Here is a 20,333-nt window from a genome sequence, read left to right on the forward strand (position 1 = left end):
AAAGAGCTAAGGGGTACCGTGTGGTACCAGGAAAAACAAGGTAGAAAGGTTATTGGTTAAGGATAGCCTCGGAGGGTGCATACAGTACTTCTTTCCTTGTAAACAGGTTGGATATAAAAAGGACAGCTTTAGGGGTGTGACTGTGGACACAAGCCTTCTTTATAAGGTGAATTCAGCACAGCTGCAGGAGACGGGTTCCTGAAAATTGGAGTTGTATTGAACCTTTGTTCCTGTAATATTCTGTTACTGACTTTTAGCAATAAACCGGACCGAGATTGGTTATTTAGTTTCTTGGGCATATTGCATAATGAACCAAGATGTGGTCAAGCAATTGACCATAGGGTTTAGAAACAGAAAGGAAACCCAGAATCTTCAGAACTGGAAAGGTTTCAGAGTGGTAGCTGTGTTAGTCTATATCAGCAAAAAATAACGAGGAGTCCTTGTGGCAGCTTAGAGACTAACAAATTGATTTGGGCATAGATTCATAGACGCTAGGACTGGAAAGGACCTCGAGAGGTCATCGAGTCCAGTCCCCTGCCCTCATGGCAGGACCAAATACTGTCTAGACCATCCCTGATAGACATTTATCTAACCTACTCTTAAATATCTCCAGAGATGGAGATTCCACAACCTCCCTAGGCAATTTATTCCAGTGTTTAACTACCCTGACAGTTAGGAACTTTTTCCTAATGTCCAACCTAAATCTCCCTTGCTGCAGTTTAAGCCCATTGCTTCTTGTCCTATCATTAGAGGCTAAGGTGAACAAGTTTTCTCCCTCCTCCTGATGACATCCTTTTAGATACTTGAAAACTGCTACCATGTACCCTCTCAGTCTTCTCTTTTCCAAACTAAATAAATCCAATTCTTTCAGCTTTCCTTCATAGGTCATGTTCTCAAGACCTTTAAGCATTCTTGTTGCTATTCTCTGGACCCTCCAATTTCTCCACATCTTTCTTGGAAAGCATAAGCTTTTGTAGGCTAGAACCCACTTCATCAGCTGCATGGAGTGGAAAACACAGTAGCAGGTATAAATACACAACATATGAAAAGATGGGAGTTGCCTTACCAAGTGGGAGGTCAGTCAATTCAATTAACAATAGGATACCAAGGGAGGAAAAATCATTTTTGTAGGGGTAATGAGAGTGGCCATTTCAAACAGTTGACAAGAAGGTGTGAGTAACAGTAGGGTCAAATTAGTATGGGGGAAATTAGGTTTTGTAATGACCCAACCACTCCCAGTCTTTATTCAGGTCTAATTTGATGGTGTCCAGCTTGCAAATTAATTCTAGTTTTGCAGTTTCACGTTGGAGTCTGTTTTTGAAGATTTTTTGTTGAAGAACTGCCACTTTTAGGACTGTTATTGAGTGACCAGGGAGATTGAAGTGTTCTCCTATTGGTTTTTGAATGTTATAATTCCTGATGTCAGATTTGTGTCCATTTAGTCTTTTGCGTAGAGACTGTCCGGATGGGCCAATGTACATGGCCTGAATAAAGACTGGGAAGCAGATATTAACGAGTGTCTGGGGCTCAGTGGAGTAAACTGCGGACCCAACACCAACTGCACCAATGTGACTGGGAATTATTCCTGCAGCTGCATGGATGGATACGAGTCCAGGTCTGGGAAAGCCAAATTCCTGCACGCGAGTGAGAGCAACTGCCAGGGTGAGCTCTCCCCTTGCTGCCACTACTCCTGCTCAGTCCCCCACACCCTTGGACTCATTCCAGGCCTGGTGCTGTGCCAGAGGCTGGTGCCATCTGCGGTAAAGGCACCCAATCCACTCACCGGGGCTGTGATCAGTTGTGACCCTCAAATGCTGCCCCAGCACATGGGGGCCAGGATCTCCCCTGGCTCGGTGTTTGGATTGGGACTAAACCCCTAGGTTTGCAGAAAAGCACCAGGGAGACGGGTGTAAAGCCTCGCTGCTAGGGCCCCCCTGAGCCTGGGAAGTAGCCTTATATATGGTCCATTGCCATAGCACAGCGCGCTCTGCCCCCTATGGGCTCCGGGGAGCAGAGAATAGGCACAGCAAAGTGTGCCCCAGCCATGCCCCCGATCCTCCGCCATGGGTCCTGGGGAGCAGAGAATAGGCATAGTGCCTGATGCTCTAGCCTGGCCCCCAATCTGCCCTGATTGGCCCCAGGGTGCTGAGAATAGCCACAGCGCAGGGTACTACAGCCATGCCCCGAACCACCCCCTACAACAGGCAGCCGGCATGGTGGGTGCAGGGCCCTTACACCAGCTCCAGGCTGGCTGGAGAAGCCCCTGCACAGGATGGGGGGATTGTCAGAGACCATTATATTGCCACAGTGGCACAGCAGGGCCTCGGTGTAGCTGTGAATCTGACCTTTGACTGTTTAATACTCAGGACACTGGTCACCTGGGTCCTGGGACTCCCGTTGCGCAGGTCAGTACAGGTGGGTGCACTGGCCGCATGTCGGGGGTCTGAGGGCTTCTGCCATAGACCCCTGAGTGCCATCAGAGAGCAAACAAACTAATTTAAGGGGACATCATCCAATTCCCCTGCACTCCCCTGGGTGCAGCCCACCCACCCTTCTCCTAGTGCTCCATGGGAGAGATGGGGCTGGGTGTATCCCAAATGGGGAGGGGATCCATCAGTCTGGGGTCTTTAACGCTGAGCGTGGCTTCCCCTTCTTGTGACTAGCTCCAGTTCAGCGCCCCCTTTCTTCTCTCCACCATTGCAGCTCCCGGATTCACGGCTGCCCCGTGTCTCGACCGTCCGGCCAGGGCACGCTGTGATCCCCATTCTGGGGGAGCCTTTCAAAGTCAGACCCCTCTCTCCTATGCCTGCTAGTGAAACCCTTCCTCCGGGGCTCCTAGCCCCCGTCGCCTCAGGCCCCCACTATCAGGCCCAGCCCTCGGGCTGTAGAGAATCCCCACCTGTCCCCTCCCAGGCGAGCTTCCTTCTAGCTAGCGCCCTGCATGCAACCCAAGTCACTTCCCCTTTGCAGTTTAACTGGCTGATCGGGCACTCCCTTAATCCCATTCTGTCAGGGCTGATGCAGGGAGGTGATCGCAGGGTCCTGGTCTGGATAAGATTTGGTCCCCAGTCTGGGATGGGATGGGAGAGGTTGTGCTGCAGGGATGAGGACTCTGCAAATAGCAGGGAAAAAAGGAGAACAGAATGGGGAGGGTAGATGGAGCAGACAGACTGACCAACAGACCACGCCCCCTGCAATGGTGGGGGGTGTCTCCATGGTCATTCGCCCCCAGTGTGCCCCCTGCCCTGCTATGTGTGACCCCTTCCCAACCCGCTGCCCCTTCTCAGACATCGACGAGTGCTGCAAGACCTCAGATATCTGCAGTCCCAAGGTCATGTGTATCAAAACCAATGGGAGTTACTGGTGTAAGTGCCGGGCCGGCTACGTCCCCTCCAACAGGAACACGACCCTGTGTCAAGGTGGGTCCTGCCACGGGGGGCATGGAGGGAGCATCTGAGGGGGCTGAGCAGAGTCTGAGGCTACATAGGCAGAGGTCTTGTCCGAGGGGGCAGGGAGCTGAGAACAGGTCTGGGATGTTGCACCAGGCCCTCTGCTCCCCATGGATGAGGTCCCTCTGGGTCTCAACCCTAGCTGGGGAGGGCTCATCCTCAAGGCCCTCACCTCCCTCCAGCCCAGCCTGTCCGTCCACTGGGGTGTTTCTGGTTGTCTCAGAGCCACAGCCACCAGCGTGCTCATGTCTGGTTTGGGGAGTGGAGGGATTCTCCCCTCCCTCCATGCAGGAAGGCGATTCTGGAAGCAGAAAGACTGTATCCAATTGGGCGAGGAATGTGGGTGAAGCCAAGCAGCACCAATTAAGATGCCTGTACACCAAGGCAAGGAGGCTGGGTAACAAAATGAAGGAACTAGAGCTACTGCTGCAGGAAGTGAAACCAGACACTGTAAGGGTAACAGAAATCTGGTGGAATAGGCATGTGGAGTCAAGGGTTTGAAGGGTATGTGCTTTTCAGGAAAGACAGGAACAAAGGCAAAGAAGAAAACCCTTGACTCATCAATTTACCCATAAACAAATCTAGTGTTCTCCCTTGAACCGTTGTATTTTCTCTACAAACCCCCCTACCTATACCCAAGAATGGATTCTGATGTATAGATCCAAACTCTGCATCAGTTCCACTGGGATTCCATCTCCTGACTGATCAGGCTGGGGGGGGGGTGGCTCTGCCTGTCTCCAGCACTCAGGATTCTGAGCTACCACCATCACCTGGGAACTCCGACCAGTTCAAGCCTCATGGAGTGGGTGAGATCCATCCCTCTCTCTCTGTTTTCTTTTCTACCTCAGATATTAACCTTTAAAATGTAACTGTTATGTTTGTTTAGCCCTCCTGGTGTAGTTATCACTGAGATTCAATACATAACTTTTATGGTTCAGCTGGTTGCTTCTCTCTCTCTCTGAATTTTAATCTTTTATGTTTTAGCTTCCCCCATTTACTCTGCAGTGACGCTTCTTGTACCTAAGCTAAAGATCCCTGTAGTGCCCCCAAAATACTGTGGGGTTTGCTCATCAAGTGGGTTCCATGACCTTGACTCAGTACTTCTTAAATCTTAATCTTTGATAACAAATTTAGGATTATTCCACTATACTTATGTCTCAGTGCTGTGTGCTTATAAAGATCTGATCCTGAGCTGTACCAATCAAGCTGTTTAGATTCTGTCCCTCGGTAATTTCTGTGAGTGTCCTGTGACAGTAACCTGATGCTACAGGGGGACACTTTCAGAGGGTCTTGGGGGCTGCGGTGCAACTAGTGTTACCGTGCAAGGCAGAACCAGGGCTGGCAGAGCCCTATGGAGATTGGTAGGCTGGCTAACAGACCGGTGGTGTTATGCTTGACTAGATATCAGCTCCATGAGAAAATTTTCCTCCTGATCAACTGTTCTCCATGTGCACTGGACGCAGGAGAAGTAGGAATCAGCTAAATCTGCAGCAAGGGAGATTTAGGTTAGATATTAGGAAAAACTTTCTAACTATAAAGATAGTTAAGTTCAGGAATAGGCTTCAAAGGGAGGTTGTGGAATCCCTGTCATTGGAGTTTTTAAGAGCTGTCACGGGTGGTCTAAGTATAGTGCTGGATGGGATGATATTTCTAGGACCCTCTCAGCCCTACATTTCTAGGATTTTCTGAACTGGAGTTTAACTGGTGAGCCCCGTAGTGAACTGCCCCATCAGCCTTCACCCAGCTGTAGTCCAATGTGAATTATTAACAAAATGAACTGGTCTCCGACATGAAGACGTCTCAAGACCAGTGAGCACAGCAGGACATTCCCTATCAGAGATACCCAATGACAGTCGTTCCCTTGTAGGGCAGTGGGGGAAGCTAGGGAATCCAGTGGTTCCTCTCGGATAAAGTCTTGCAGGACACAAAAAGGGACTTGGTTTAGAAAAGCAGAGCTGCCTTTCCTCACACACTATTACAGGCACCTATCCTAAGTCTGTAAGTAAACAGACGCAGTTCACAGACAGCCTTCTGACCTAGAAATAGGCTAGACAGGAGGGAGGATAACTCACCAAAACACAGCCCATTCCACTTACAACTCAGAATTCATCAGCAACACTGAATTCCCAGAAAAACAAAGAAGAGAATATGATTAAGAACCAAACCCCCAATCACTAACTACAGGGATTAGATCTAGCTTTGTGGGGATCCCGGAAGAGTGATTAGAGACCCTAGAGAGGCGTTGAGCTGAAGTCTTCCAGCTCCACAGAGAAAGGGCAAGGAAGGAAGCCCCCACATCATGGTTACAGTGGACATTGAATAAGCCCCAATTTCTCTGAAAAACGAAATCAGGCCTCTGAGCAATTGAAACAGACACTTCAAACAGTTTAATAGGAAATGTGTACACAGTATATACAAAATCTGGAGCTGGGTTATTTACATATGACCCTGTTTTTGAGATACACGGCCAGCACCTGAAAAAGAAATGTGAAGAGTCATCAGGATTTGTCCAGTGCCCCTTAATACACATAAACAGAGTGGAGAATACTGGGGAATAACAACATGAGAACATGGACCGTGGATAAGCTGCTGGATACAGTATAGAAAACAATCACCAAAACAGGAAACACTACAAGATTAGGGGAACCCATATTACTTAAAAGAGTCACTTTTGAATTAGCAGAATGTGTCACTTTAACAAGCAGGGGTCTCTATTGATTTCCTTCCAATAGTCAATTGTTACATGAATGTTGTCTCCCCATTGAGAACTATAAGCAACAACATCCCAGACTCCCTCTGAGTTTCGCCCTCCTCTGCTAACTGCTGCCTGGTGAATCCTCACAGACCCTGAACCAGGGGGACAGTAAATTGGAGAATGAGGTGGTGATGAAGACTAGAAACCTGACCATTCAGTGACCTTTTGCTATGAGGTGGAGGATCATAGCAGCTAACTTTGGAGGAGGAGTTATATCTGCTGAGCGCCTTCTCTGAAGGGCAGAGCATCCTTATCTCCCAATAACATCAGTGGGAGTTTGAGAACACTCAGCAACTCATAGGCTTGGGAAAGACAAATGCAAAGGCCTTGGGCGGCTAGAGTTAAGCACTGAAATCTGCAGGTAGAAGCCTAAATACCTATTATAGCCACCTGCAGAGGTCCTGATTAGGGCATTTAAATGCGTGGCAAGGAAAAGACGGCATGGAAAGCCTTCCAGTTAGTGGCTGTTGTCAGAGGTGTTGTCAGAAGCACTACCGGTGTGGTGCTCTGCTCTGCTCTCTCCTTGTTGGTATCACTCAGCTGCGTGCGTGTGTTCCCTCTGTGTGCTGCCCCAGCTCTGCGCAGATAGCGGACACAGCAGACCCGAAGAAAACCCCCAATGACCACAGAGTCTAGTAAGGTACGAAGGCCCGTCGGCCAGGTTTATTGCGATCTCGGACACAATTGCAGTTCCCCATAGATTACTTAGTCTACCGGCATACTACGAGAGAGTGCCTCTTGGCAATGGACTCGGCTCAGTTAGTGGTGGGACTTTCCACTGCCCCCTAGGCCGGACAAAGACATTGCCCCAGGGATACATTTTTATACACAGGTACAAACAAGTTACACATCACTCCTGACGTATTGAGGTGCAGCCCCTCTACGCAGTAAGGTACAACCCCTCTACATAGTAAAGTGCCGCCTCTCACCTTGTACATGTTGGTTCGATCAAAACAACTCTATCCATCATATTACCCTTTTGCCCCTGTCATTGGGATGGGTCGGCCTGTTCTTTCTTATCTGTGGAATGTTCCAGTATAAGGTGTTCTGGTGCCATGTTTATACTTCGGTATGCTAGGTGAATATATGTTTATGCAATATCAGCCCTTTCCTTGCCAGCATGTGTGAACTGAGCCGGCCTTCAGCTCACAGCTTGATTTTGCTTTCTAACTAAGTCTTGACATTACTTTAGTTCAGGCCTCAGACCTTATACTGGGCCTTTATCAGGGCCTTCACTTACTACATTCCCCCACTTTTTGTCTTTTTATGGGGAGGATGTTTACCCATCGTCCCGGAAAAGCATAATGCATGGACTTAAGATAACCCAGTGGGCTAAACACTGTTATGTGGTTACCTTATTTTACATCCATACACTCATGCTCCATCTGTCTGTTTAGTCTGCACATTCCCTCGTATGACTGAGAGACAGATTTTATTATCCAATTATTTTTTAGTCCCTTATGGTGGGCCTGGGAATGTTAGGCCCGGGACCATAAGTTCTTGGGGGTTAGTAGCCTATCTGGTATTTCATCGAGGGCTTCATGGGGACATACAGACTATGCCCAGGATATAAATAAAAATTATGGATTATATGACTTATATATTGATATTATCTGAATAGGAGTATGTATGTGTATGATATGGTGATTGATATATAGGTTTTGGTTATAACAATCTACCCATTACTAAAAATATGAATACCTGTGTGCTGTAACAGATTTGTTATTTAGTGTGACTTCGTTTTTGTGCCTTAATTTCTTACTCTATGAAGTGATTGTTTGGGTGTACAACAACAGTGTTGATTGCCATTTCCATTCCCTGATTGACTCGACCTTGTAATTTGGCACGTCTTGTTTGACGGATCATATAGCAACACATTCCTATTAGAACCACAACAGTTAGGGCCTGGATTTCTATTAGAAATACACTTAGAGTGCGGTCTACTGGATGCAAAGTCACATCCTTGGGGATTGCCCACCAGGTGTTTCCACCGCTTGTTGAAGCTCGTCCACTTTACGCATTTGCTGCTGGATTAAGTGGGCTATTGGTGTTAGGGATTCCTTTGTTCTTGCTACTAATTCATGTATATTTAAATGTAAGAATTTTACAGGTGGAAATAGATCAACCAATAAGCTTTGCAGCTGTTCATGCATAAAGACCGTTTCAGTGACGCCTTACCCATTTTTGTTGGCCAAAAAGCATGGGACTATTAGCATAGTATACTTTAACTGCCTCTTGTACCCATCTAGGCACAGCCATCATGAGGTGTATGCATTTGCGTTCCCCTTGATTTCGTTTTGGAATGCTGTCAAACTTAGCGAATTCTAGAAAGATAGGCATCATATGGTCTATGCCCTGTCGTTGTATTTGGTTCATGATGGTGGCATGGTTTAAAATAAGTGGCCAATTATGAAGCTGCAACTGTAGTAATCTTTGCTGTACTATTTCTATTACCCTATTGCCATAGGCTGTGCAGGCCACTGCCAATGAAACATTATTTTGTATACTGTTAATAAGAGACAAAACAGTGGCATTTAGGTGTTGAAACCCTTGTGCAATTACATGCATGTTGTCAATAGTGATTGCATGCTGGTCCATCAATAAACTGCTAACACATCCCCCTGTTTTAACTGCTTTACCTATTCCGTCCACCACGGTGCTTATTTTCCAGTTAAGATTTTCAATATCTGCTGAATTCCATAGGGAAATCCCAAGGCTTGAACCTCCCAGGGCTGCTCCCAATATATCTCTTTTATTTCTGTTTTGTTGTGGGACAATTTGAGAGCCCTTCCAGAGCTGTAACTGCATTTGCAGCTCAGAATTAAACCAATTTTTATAATGACTGGGACACTGCTCTGGCATGTTCATTCCTGCGAAATCCTATTTTAATGGCACATAAAGCCATCCTACATTTTCTACCATATATTCCGTAGTGGGGTGTAGGAAAATTCCGATCTCGGCCATGGCTGCATAGGTGGACATTCTTCCTCTAAGATAGTGTCAATATATGGAGGAAAGGGAGGAGGTGATGTAGGGTCTAGAGTGGGGCAGACATCCTTACAAACCTGCACATGGTAAATGCATTTACTAATGCTGGGGGTTATAGACCAAGTCCCTGTGTATGTACCTGCAACCCTTAGCTGAATATTACGAATACGGATCGATGCACTCCACTTATTTTGCACATTTGTAAACTCTACCCTATTTAGCCAATCTCCATATGTTTTTACCTGCCCATTAATATAACTGATTACAGGGTTTATTGCTCGAAACCAATCCAGAGAGACTGTATTGGTTTGGATCAGGTGTGGTTGTATAATGCATGTTAGTGTAAGGTCTTCCCCCACCATTACTGTAAGATAGTCCTCCATAATTTGTTTTGGTGACACTAGAGCACACTGCATTTCCGGAGTTGCTTGTTTTCTTTCCTTGTTTATATTATACTCATGGTGTTGTGGTGCAATAACGGGGACATTGTTGTCTGAAACTGGAGGAGGGAGAGCTAAAATATCCATGGGTTTACAATTTACAATAACATCAACTTTCCGACAGCATGCATACTTCCCCTGTGTTTCTTTACTTAAAGTTAGTTCTTTTTCAGTTCGTTTGTGTGCATCCTTAAACTCTGGTACGGGAACCAGTTGGATTTGGCCACTGTTATTAACTTTCCATCCCCACGCCATTAGGATTGGGAAAGGCGATGTCCTGAGGATGTTTTCCATTTGTCGCTTTCCTTCAGTGTCACACACCAACTTTAACACAGTCCCGGAAGGGTGCTGCTGGCTAGTTGTTTCCCATCCGTTAGGGTTATCAGCTGTTTTGACCCGGAAGGTTCTGGTCACCAAATGGGTTTGGTTGATTTTGATGACATCTGCCAGTCCCGTTGACTCTTGGGCTATTACCAAAACGCCTGCCACGATCCATATCCATGTTGGCATCTCAACCTATGAAAATACAAAACAAAACTCGCCTCTCTCTTACGTATACATAATAGAGGTTATACTGTATGATGTGGGGTTTTTTTTGTTTTTTTTTTGTAGCAGCAATATTTTAGAGCCATAGTGTTTGATTTATGCTAATGTCAATTAGTCACATTCATGTATCTTTGTTGGCTCTTGCTGGATATAATCAATATTTAACAAAGCCAGTATGACCTCATCGTTGAGTGGATTTAAGAATAGGAATCTTGTTCCCATGGGGACCATAGGAACACTGTTAATTCATGAAATCCCTGGCCCTATCATCCACAGCGGCTGTTTTCCTTCTTGTTCCAATGTCCACACAGAAGTGTTTACATCATTCCACCAGATAGTGAGTGTATTACCAATGCCCCAAGTGAACTGACCCTTCACCCTTAATTGTCTGACTGGGTAGGGTCTAGTTAATTCAAAACATTTTAATTGTCCCCACGCAATATGTAACCGTAAGCGGGGTGCAGATGGAGCTCTGAGGTTAAAGCTTATAAAGCTTCCATTATTTAGTTGGAAGGTTTCCATGGTACTTACCACACTTGCTTATCCTGCGTATTTTTCTGTAAGGCAAGCACAGACATGTAACATGCATGTTCAGCCCCAATACTTCTTTAATTGCATTGCACGCATCCAGCGTGGCTGTTCTTCTATGTTAACCAAGTACAGAAAGGGCCCTAATTTTTCCACAATGGGGTGCACCATTCTGCTTTCGGGAATTTTTTGTTGGGACCTGGTTCAAGTTTGGCCATTACCTGGTCTCCAATCTTCCATTGTTTAATATCACTGTGTTCATCAAATGCCTGATTCATTTTTTGCTGTTCCGCAGCTGCTCCTTGAACTGTGCCCAGCCAATATTTAAAACTGTTCATCCAGGTTGTAGTTGCAAGTGCTGTAATTGTTTCCCAGTCTGGAGGGTAAAACAGGTTTTCCCAACCTGGCATAGGTCTCCCAAAAAGAATTTCATATGGACTGAATCCTGTCATGCGGTTTGGCCGGCTACGGATCCTCATAAGGACCCATGGGAGTACCATGTCCCAATTTGTTCCTAATTCATTACACACTTTAGACAGTTCAACTTTTAGAGATTTATTCATTCTTTCTATCAGTCCTCCTGCTTGAGGGTGATAGGGGATATGTAGCGGCAGGGGAACACCAGCCCAGGTGCCCATACCACGGTATACCTGCCCAATAAAGGCGGGACCATTATCTGTTTCCCCTAGGAGTGGTCCTACGAAATCAACCTGCAAACGTTGAAGGGGGCCCTTTGGTGTTTGATGCATTAATTCTCCCCGTCTTTTCCTTCTAGCAGGGTCCTGTCTGGCACATGTTAAGCAGCTATGAAGATGTAAATTCAAATCCTCTCTCATTCCACCCCAATTTTTTTGAGCTTTTCCAATGCCTTCTCTAGTTTTGGGTGACCTCCAACAAGCGACCCATGTACCTATTTTAACAGAAGATGCTGTATTTGTTGTGGGATTACCATAACCCAGTCATTATCTGGTTTAGCCAGGATTAGCTCCCTCTCCTTTTTTAAAGGAACACCTTGCCATTGCGATGGGCATTCAGTTACCCACTGTTGCAGTGAATCATCTTTTGCCTGAAGTTCTTGTAAAGCTTGTATCTGTATATGGTGGTTTGCTTTGTTTTCCTCTTTTAATTTTGCCTGTGCCCTAGTGATAACTGCCACCGGCATTGGTTCCCACAGTGCGCCCGTAAGGGCTGCCTCCTTAGCTAATGTATCTGCCTGTTCATTTCCCAACTGTAAGGGTCCTTTATTTGTATGGGCTTTTATTTTAACCATTTGGATCTTTTTGGACTGTTTTGCCAATGTCTCTACTTGCTGCCATAGGGTTTTATGCTTGATTTCTGAGCCATCTGTTCCTGTAAATTCCATGCTTTGGAGTTGAATGCTACTGCCAACATGATGCTGAAACTGCAGTAATCCAGCTCCAGTTCCTGATTAATGAGGGAGCTCTTGTGAGTGCCTTGGCTGATGACACATTACACCTATGGAATTTGCGTCAGAAGAGACCTGCTATATTTCATTCACTCAAATTTAACAGAGAAAGGATAACATTTTGCCATCTGCCTTTCCAAAGTAAATGGCTATATGTGGGTACCGAAAGAGGAAACATTCACATTGTCAATGTGGAGTCCTTTACACTCTCAGGCTATGTCATCATGTGGAATAAAGCCATTGAACTGTCATCCAAATCTCATCCAGGACCTGTTGTCCATATTAGTGACAATCCAATGGATGAAGGAAAGCTCTTGATTGGCTATGAGTCTGGAATAGTAGTATTATGGGACCTCAAGTCAAAGAAGGCAGATTACAGATACACACATGATGAGGCTATTCACTCTGTTACTTGGCACCATGAAGGAAAACAGTTCATTTGTAGCCATTCAGATGGTACCTTGACCATATGGAATATAAAATCCCCTGCCAAGCCACTTCAGACAATCACTCCACATGGAAAGCAGTTAAAAGATGGGAAGAAGCCAGAACCTTGCAAACCTATCCTAAAAGTGGAATACCAAACATCTAGAGCTGGGGAGCCTTTTATCATTCTGTCAGGAGGCTTGTCGTATGATACTGTAGGAAGAAGACCCTGTTTAACAGTCATACATGGGAAAAGCACTGCTGTGCTAGAAATGGATTATTCTATTGTTGATTTTCTAACCCTCTGTGAAACTCCGTACCCTAATGATTTTCAAGAACCATATGCTGTGGTGGTTCTTCTAGAAAAGGATTTAGTACTTATAGACCTTGCACAAAATGGGTATCCTATATTTGAAAATCCCTATCCTTTGAATATACATGAATCTCTTGTTACCTGTTGTGAATATTTTGCTGATTGTCCTGTGGACCTCATTCCTGCACTTTATTCAATTGGGGCTCGACAGAAACATCAAGGTTACAGTAAAAAGGAATGGCCTATCAGTGGAGGCAACTGGGGTTTAGTCACTCAGAGCTACCCAGAGATCATTATTACAGGACATGCTGATGGGTCAATCAAGTTTTGGGATGCCTCTGCAATAACACTGCAAGTACTTTACAAGCTAAAAACAGCTAAAGTATTTGGAAAATCATAAAATAAGGATGACAAGCCAAACACAGATATAGTAGATGAAGATCCATATGCCATTCAGATCATCTCGTGGTGTCCAGAAAGTAGAATGCTGTGCATAGCAGGAGTTTCTGCACGTCATTCAGCCCCAACCCTCATCCTCCTGCACTCTAATGCTCTTCCCCAGCCCTGAGCCCCCTGCAGCATGAACCCCTCCTCCTCAGCCCCAGCCCTCATCCTCCTGCACCCTAACGCTCTTCCCCAGCCCTGAGCCCCCCGCATCATGAATCCCTCAGCCTCAGCCTCAATCCTCATCCCCTGCACACTAATCCTCTTCCTCAGCTCCCCCTGCATCATGAACCCCTCATCCTCAGCCCCAATCCTCATCCTCCTGCACCCTAACGCTCTTCCCCAGCCCTCATCCCCCTGCATCATGAACCCCTCCTCCTCAGCCCCAACCCTCATCCTCCTGCACCCTAATGCTCTTCCCCAGCCCTGAGCCCCCTGCAGCATGAACCCCTCCTCCTCAGCCCCAGCCCTCATCCTCCTGCACCCTAACGCTCTTCCCCAGCCCTGAGCCCCCCCCATCATGAATCCCTCATCCTCAACCTCAATCCTCATCCCCTGCACACTAATCCTCTTCCTCAGCTCCCCCTGCATCATGAACCCCTCCTCCTCAGCCCCAACCCTCATCCTCCTGCACCCTAATGCTCTTCCCCAGCCCTGAGCCCCCTGCAGCATGATCCCCTCCTCCTCAGCCCCAGCCCTCATCCTCCTGCACCCTAATGCTCTTCCCCAGCCCTGAGTCCCCCGCATCATGAACCCCTCATCCTCAGCCCCACAGCTTAGGGGGGGGGAGGTTCTGGGCACCACCAAAATTTCTACAAATTTGCCACCCATGCCTGGGTCAGCGTGCCACGAGCAGCCCAGGGGTTCCACTGTGCAGTTGCTGCTTCGCTTCTCCTGCCTCCCAGGCTTGTGGCGCCAATCATCTGTTTGGCACCGCAAGCCTGGGAGGAGAAATAGAGCAGGGCAGCGTGCTCGGGGAGGACACAGAGCAGAGGTGAACTGGGGTGGGGAGGTACCGCAAGGCTCCTCGGGCCAGGGGGTGGGGGGCACACTTCAGGGCGAGGAGCTGCTGCAGGGCTGGGGGGAGCGCAAGGTGGAAGTTTTGCCTAGGGCGTGAAACTTCCTTGCACTGGCCCTGGATCTATTGTGTCTACACTTTTTTAATGGGTACTGATTACATTATCCTCCTTTAATTCTTTATTAATGAAATCCAGTATCGGCTGCTCCATTCTCTTGCCCAGTGTTGATTTCAGACTGACACACTTGTAATTAGCTGCGTCATCTCTTTTATACTTTTTAAATATTGACACAGAATTAGCTTTATTCCAGTCTTCTGGAATTTCCCAAGTGTTCCAAGTCCTAATTAAAATCAACATGAACAGTCCACCAGGCTCCTCCAGCAGCTCTTTCAGAACTCTAGTTATCTGATTTAAACATATCTAACTTTAATAGCTGCTGTTTAACGTCCCCGGGAGTTACTTTTGGAATGGAAAGACTGTCAGCGTCAACATCTTGTGATATGAGTTACATCATCTGTTTTTCTCCAAATTCAGGAGAGAAATATTTATTGAACACTTTTACCTCTTCTGCATGATTGTTGATAATTCTGCCATTTCCATCTAGTAATTTACCACTATCATTGTTAGGATTAATTTTGTACTTTTAAAAACTTTCTTCTTACTGTCATTGGTTGATCATTGCTTTCTGATAGCTTCGTTGGCCAACTTTCTACAATTCTGACCTTCTAACTTAGATTCTTTACTATTGACTTCCCCTTTCTTCCATATATTTTATTTGGAGAGTGTTGGATTTCCTACCAGGGAGACACCAGCAGGGTCCAGAGACAGCCTCATCTCCTGTATTAAGCTCTGGCTAGTAGCTATGTGATAAATGTGATGACCCTGCTTCCATCTGTCAGCTGGGAGACACAAAGGTTCTCTCTTTCCCCTCTCTGATGCCTCCTGGCTGCTCTAGGCAAAGTGGGGTGGGACTCTGTTAACATGTGCCTCACAGAGCTTCCATTTACCTGGTGCTGCTGTTCTGTGAATAGTGGGGTTGTTAGTGGGGCAGCAGATACTGAGAGTTGGACCCCAGCTCTTTCAGAGGCCAGTGACTTTTGAGGAGGTGGCTGTGTATTTTACCATGGAGGAATGGGCTCTGCTGGACCCTGTTCAGAGAGCCATCTACAGGGAAGTCATGCAGGAGAACTATGAGACAGTGGTCTTGCTGGGTAAGGAGTCCTCTCTCCTGGGTTATTAGAAGCTCTAAAGAACCTGAGCAGTAGTAATTTTATATCTTTATTCATCATCCAAGTTTTGACAAGTTTCCTTGCCCCCCTTTTTTTCCTTATCTCCAATACACTAGCAGGCAGCAGGGAGGGATGAGGTAATGAGAGACGAGGAGGGAACAGAAGCTCCCGAGGTGCCGGGAGGTGGTGCCTCTCGAGTAATGAGAAGAAGGCTATGTTTACTAAACCGTATCGCTAAATCAACCATGGCTAGATCGATCTCAGAGAGTCAATCCCGGCTGTAGTGTCGACTTGCCCTTAATAACCCATTTCTTTATGTTCACCTCCTTGCCACTCTACGCATGTTCCAAGCTAATAAGCAATACTCTGATTGTGACATCTTACCTCTAGCGAGTATAAAATTGCCCACAAGATGTGAGAGTAGGTCATAGATCATAAAATCAGGTTGGGGTCAAGAAAAGTGAGAGTTTGGAGAGAGTCTCGTCCCCCCTCACCCCATCTGCAGCAGCCACAAGCTGTCTTCCCTCCAGGCTCCTTGGATCTTTGAGCCCATCCCTCCTGAGGTTGAATGACCCAGTTCTTGTTTCTTACATTCTCCTTTTCCGGAAGAATTAGAGGCTGTTGCACCTGGACTTTAGCATTTAATTCCCCAGCCTTCTCCTCACATTGGGGGAGTTTAATTCTCCCTCCCATTACGCCTGAGTCACTAGATGTCCTAATGCCCCAAAATATCTTTTTGCAATGTCACAGTTCAGGGGTAGCCAAACCTTTGACCTGCCTCCATGGTCTGCTCAAGAAATGGCCCCTCAGGTATCAGGTCTCTAGCCAGCCCCTCTCTGTGGGTAGGGACCCATATGCCTCTCCTTTTTGACCAGTGTGTGAGGATTGCAGCTTGTCCTCCACTGTCTTTGCTGGACTAACGTCCAATTCCTGTGCTTTGCTTTCTCTCCAGGGGCTGTGAGCAGTGTGTCTGAGATAGAGGTGGGACTTTTGGTGATGCTTGTATGACGCCAATACACACCTCAATTTCCTGCTGTGATTGGTATTGTTATGATTATAAAGAGCAGGAGACATGAAGTGTTTTGTCACCTAGCTGTCATGGGGTGATATGAATGGGTCATTAAAAACTGGCTGGGAGTAACCTACATCAATGGAATACCCGACAGAGACAAGGGAATGACTGTCACCCAGGGCTGCCCAGAGGATTCAAGGGGCCTGAGTTCTTTGGAAGCATGTCCCCCTTACCCTCTCTAACACCACAGAGCATTTCCCCCATGTCCTCCTTACCAGCTCTGATGCCGCAGAGCATTTACCCTGTGTCCCCATTCCCTGTTCCCTCTCCTGTTTGACTCAGTTTATATAGTAATATTCTCAGCTATGCTTTTGCTTAACCAATCATTGTACTGAAATTAAACTAACTAATCCTAACACATTGAAACATAATTCTCTAACCAATTGTATCCCACTATTCTAATTAACGTACACCTAGCAAAATTATTATGCAGCAGACAAAAACAGTTAGAGAACCAGACTGATTAACATTGTAAAAGTGGTGGCCATAAAGATAAAGCAATACAAAAATGAGGGTTTCACAACCACAAGCATTGAGAAGTGATTTCTTGCCAAACAGGCTGCTATCCAACTAAGTTTTCTTTAACCATCTTAAGATCTGTTTCTTTATCTGGTGGTGATGGGCACTATCAGGATAGTTTTCCCCTTGACCTGACCTAAACTCCATCACTTCTCCTAGTCTAAACAAACCCTGAGCATCACAGTTATACTGTTCCCCCATTTCAAAGCGATTGTTAGTCATCAAGTTCTCCCTTGGGGAACAAATTGTTTCATTCCCAGTTGCTCTGATGTTGCTTCAGGTTCTGCTGGAGAGCAGATATTTTTATTATCATTTTCCACACTTAAAATATATTGAACTATAACAAAGAGCAGGAACAGGCCAGGGATAGGGAAAAAAGTCATTTCACCCATTGTAACAACAGATGTAGTTAGGGTAAGACAGAGGGAGTCCCTTATTCCCCATCACTATTCTCCTTCAATCCATGCTAGAACCTAAGAATCCTTTTCCTTTCCCCAGTTGTGGGATGGGAGGCTTTCAAAAGTGCTCCCTGTGCTGTAGTACATGGCTAAGCTCAGAGAATAAACCCTAAATCTCCCCTGAGTTTTGCTTTTTGAATTCTGTATTTCCGATTACTTCAAGTCTGGGCACTGTGATTATTTACCAGTTTCTCTAGTACTGTTCCTACCACTGTTTCTGTAACATTTTTTGTTTTTTATGGGACAGGGTTTTTATTCCTTTGTCTAACCCCAACCTGGAAGGCCAGGGTGTCTGTTTTCTCTGGCTCCTCCCCACAGACAAATCTGACATGGTTGAATCTGCCAGGAGCAAACAAAAAGCGCCACGGGTCACACACACAAAGCAGACACACACACACAAGACACAGAAGAAAGTGAATTATATGAGCTATCAACATTTCCACTTTCCCACAGCATGTTAGTTCTGAAGGTTGTTTTAATTTGTTTATTTTCTTGGAACCAGAAATGGGAAAAGAGAACACTGGAGTCAGTGGAATTACAGCAGGAAGGGATAAGTATTATGATTCGTCACTAACCAAAGGCTTTGTAAACAGAGCGATAATGTTACTGAATGGTCTGGCTAACACTGCAGTTAGACACAATCAGCTCTATGGGTGGTAAATTGACAGAGGCTCTGCTGCTGATCATGAAATAGCAGCTGTTTAAAGGTAATGTGCTTCTATTTCAGTGCCTCTGGAAGTACAGAAAACAATGATCTGTGTTAAAGGAAAGTTGCCATTTCTCAGAGCTACAATTTCTATTGTGTGTATACAGGAAGGTTTGAATGTGTAGCAGATAGTTTGGTAAAGCTTAGCTATTTTATGTGGGTAATAGGCTCCTGCCCATCTCCAGCAGAGGTTTCAATCACATATTATGGCAGCTTACCGAATGTGACACAAATTAGTCCATTCCTCCCCATATTCAGTCTCTGACCGGAATGTTACAATGAGGCAGAGAACCGGGAAAGCATCACAGCAGGAATACATTAAAAAGTGGGATTAATCAGAGCTGGGATGCAGACAGAGCCTGTTCTACAGCTGGTGAAGTGACAGGGACACACTGCCACGAGTGCTGGCGCTGAAATAACAGCAGAAGCAGATCAAAGAGAATGAGCTCCTGTGGGAGCTATGGGCAGCTGCCCTGTCAGTGCATCACTCACCTGGCAGGTGTTACACAAAACACAGCACTTCCCCTCTGGAAGAGAAACACTTCCCCTCACTGCCACCACTTCATTATGCTGTCCATGAGGCTGTTTGTCCTGCAGGACTTTGATCTCTTCGGGTGGTCCATGGTGGTTCATAACAGAGCCATTAGGGGAGCAGGAGTCATCCCAATGGAAATCTCTCCACTTCTTTCTTAGTGCTTAGCCCTGGCTTTGGAGATGACATTAGCCTTGTCCTGTCTTGATTTTAGGTAGGATTTTGATCACCTTCTGGGGCTTGGCAGCTTAGAACTTTTGAGGGCTTTTCTCTGCCTTTTTGGTCCCCACAGCAGTCAGTACGTTCTAGACATGGGCACAGTGACCTTCCTGAGGATCTGACAGCTTTAGCTAGCTTCTCGGTTGCTATTTTCCTGCTCACAGCCACTGTCTTCTTCTCATGCCTTGTCCTGGGGGCCCAGCTGCTGGTTGAATGTGAAGGAGCCAAAGTGCTGGTGACTTTAGCCCGCACCAAGTTGCCTTTGCTCGTCAGAATCCTGAACCCCAACTGGATGTGGTTCTTGTTCTTCTGCACAGCACAGCCCTGGAGAAGAGGGATCTGCAAATGTACATTCATATGATCCCTTTGTTTAATGGATGAAAACATAAACTAGACACTTAGAGGACTGGAACAGATTTCAGCTGATGGGCAGGTTTGCTAGGTTTTTATGCATTTGGACAGTGAAATGTTATGTGTTTACATTCATTTCAAGCATCCCCGTATAGTGGAGCCCCTGAACATACTAGAGAATGGAAATCAAAATGTTTTCCCTTTTTTCAAAAATAAAAGTAAAATAAGAGGCTTCTTAGAAGGCACTTGGATTTGGAGCAAGGACCCCTTGATCTGCAGTCAAACACTCTGCCACTGAGCTGTACCCCCATGAGAGCGGATACTTTCCCCACTGTAGCTGAAGCACATCAGTGATTCGAATCGCAGAGCCAGGGTCTCTCTGGGGCACAGAGATTTTTCGGGGAGTTGGTGGCTCCTTTCTTTGCTCACTCTGGAGTAAACTCAGCTTTTTATTCCATGGTCCATGTTTTATGGAATAACAACAGCAGCTTGAAGAAAGAGGAGAGTGAATATCTCCCTCTCAGGGCTGAAGGTGGCCACGTCCCCTCTGTCTGACCGTTGCCATTGCAGAAGAGAAGGTTTCAATGGAATTGAATGCCCTGGCTCAGACTGGAGACACAGAAAGGTTTTGCTGTTTGCTGCAGTTCCTCTGTATGTGAAACTGAGGAGCGACATGAAATGCCCACAGGGTGGTGCAATGGCCTAAGCTAAGGCAAGAGGGTGAAGGAATGGGGCTGAGGAATGACTGACGTGGACTCAGCTGGGATTGAAATGACATTTGTTTGTGTCGGGTAGTGAGAAATGTGACATTAATTCAGATGCAGGGTTGAGGCTTCTTTAGCTCCTTGTAGAACTAGAACTTGACTTCCCAGAAGGGAGAAAGGGAAAGTCTGGAGCTGCCTTTAGTCCCTGG

General features: G+C 46.1%; 1 protein-coding gene across 1 annotated transcript; it reads left to right on the forward strand.

The window, feature by feature from the left end:
- The first annotated feature begins 1,595 nt into the window (after positions 1-1,595).
- LOC115640303 (syntaxin-binding protein 5-like) lies at positions 1,596-16,571 on the forward strand. Its single transcript, XM_030543064.1, is given in 5 exon segments — positions 1,596-1,662; positions 3,288-3,419; positions 12,079-13,383; positions 15,366-15,545; positions 16,516-16,571. Coding segments are annotated over 5 exon segments (1,740 nt in total).
- The last annotated feature ends 3,762 nt before the right edge of the window (positions 16,572-20,333 follow it).

The sequence above is a fragment of the Gopherus evgoodei genome, unplaced genomic scaffold (assembly GCF_007399415.2).
Source record: "Gopherus evgoodei ecotype Sinaloan lineage unplaced genomic scaffold, rGopEvg1_v1.p scaffold_281_arrow_ctg1, whole genome shotgun sequence".
In the NCBI taxonomy this organism is placed as follows: domain Eukaryota; kingdom Metazoa; phylum Chordata; order Testudines; family Testudinidae; genus Gopherus; species Gopherus evgoodei.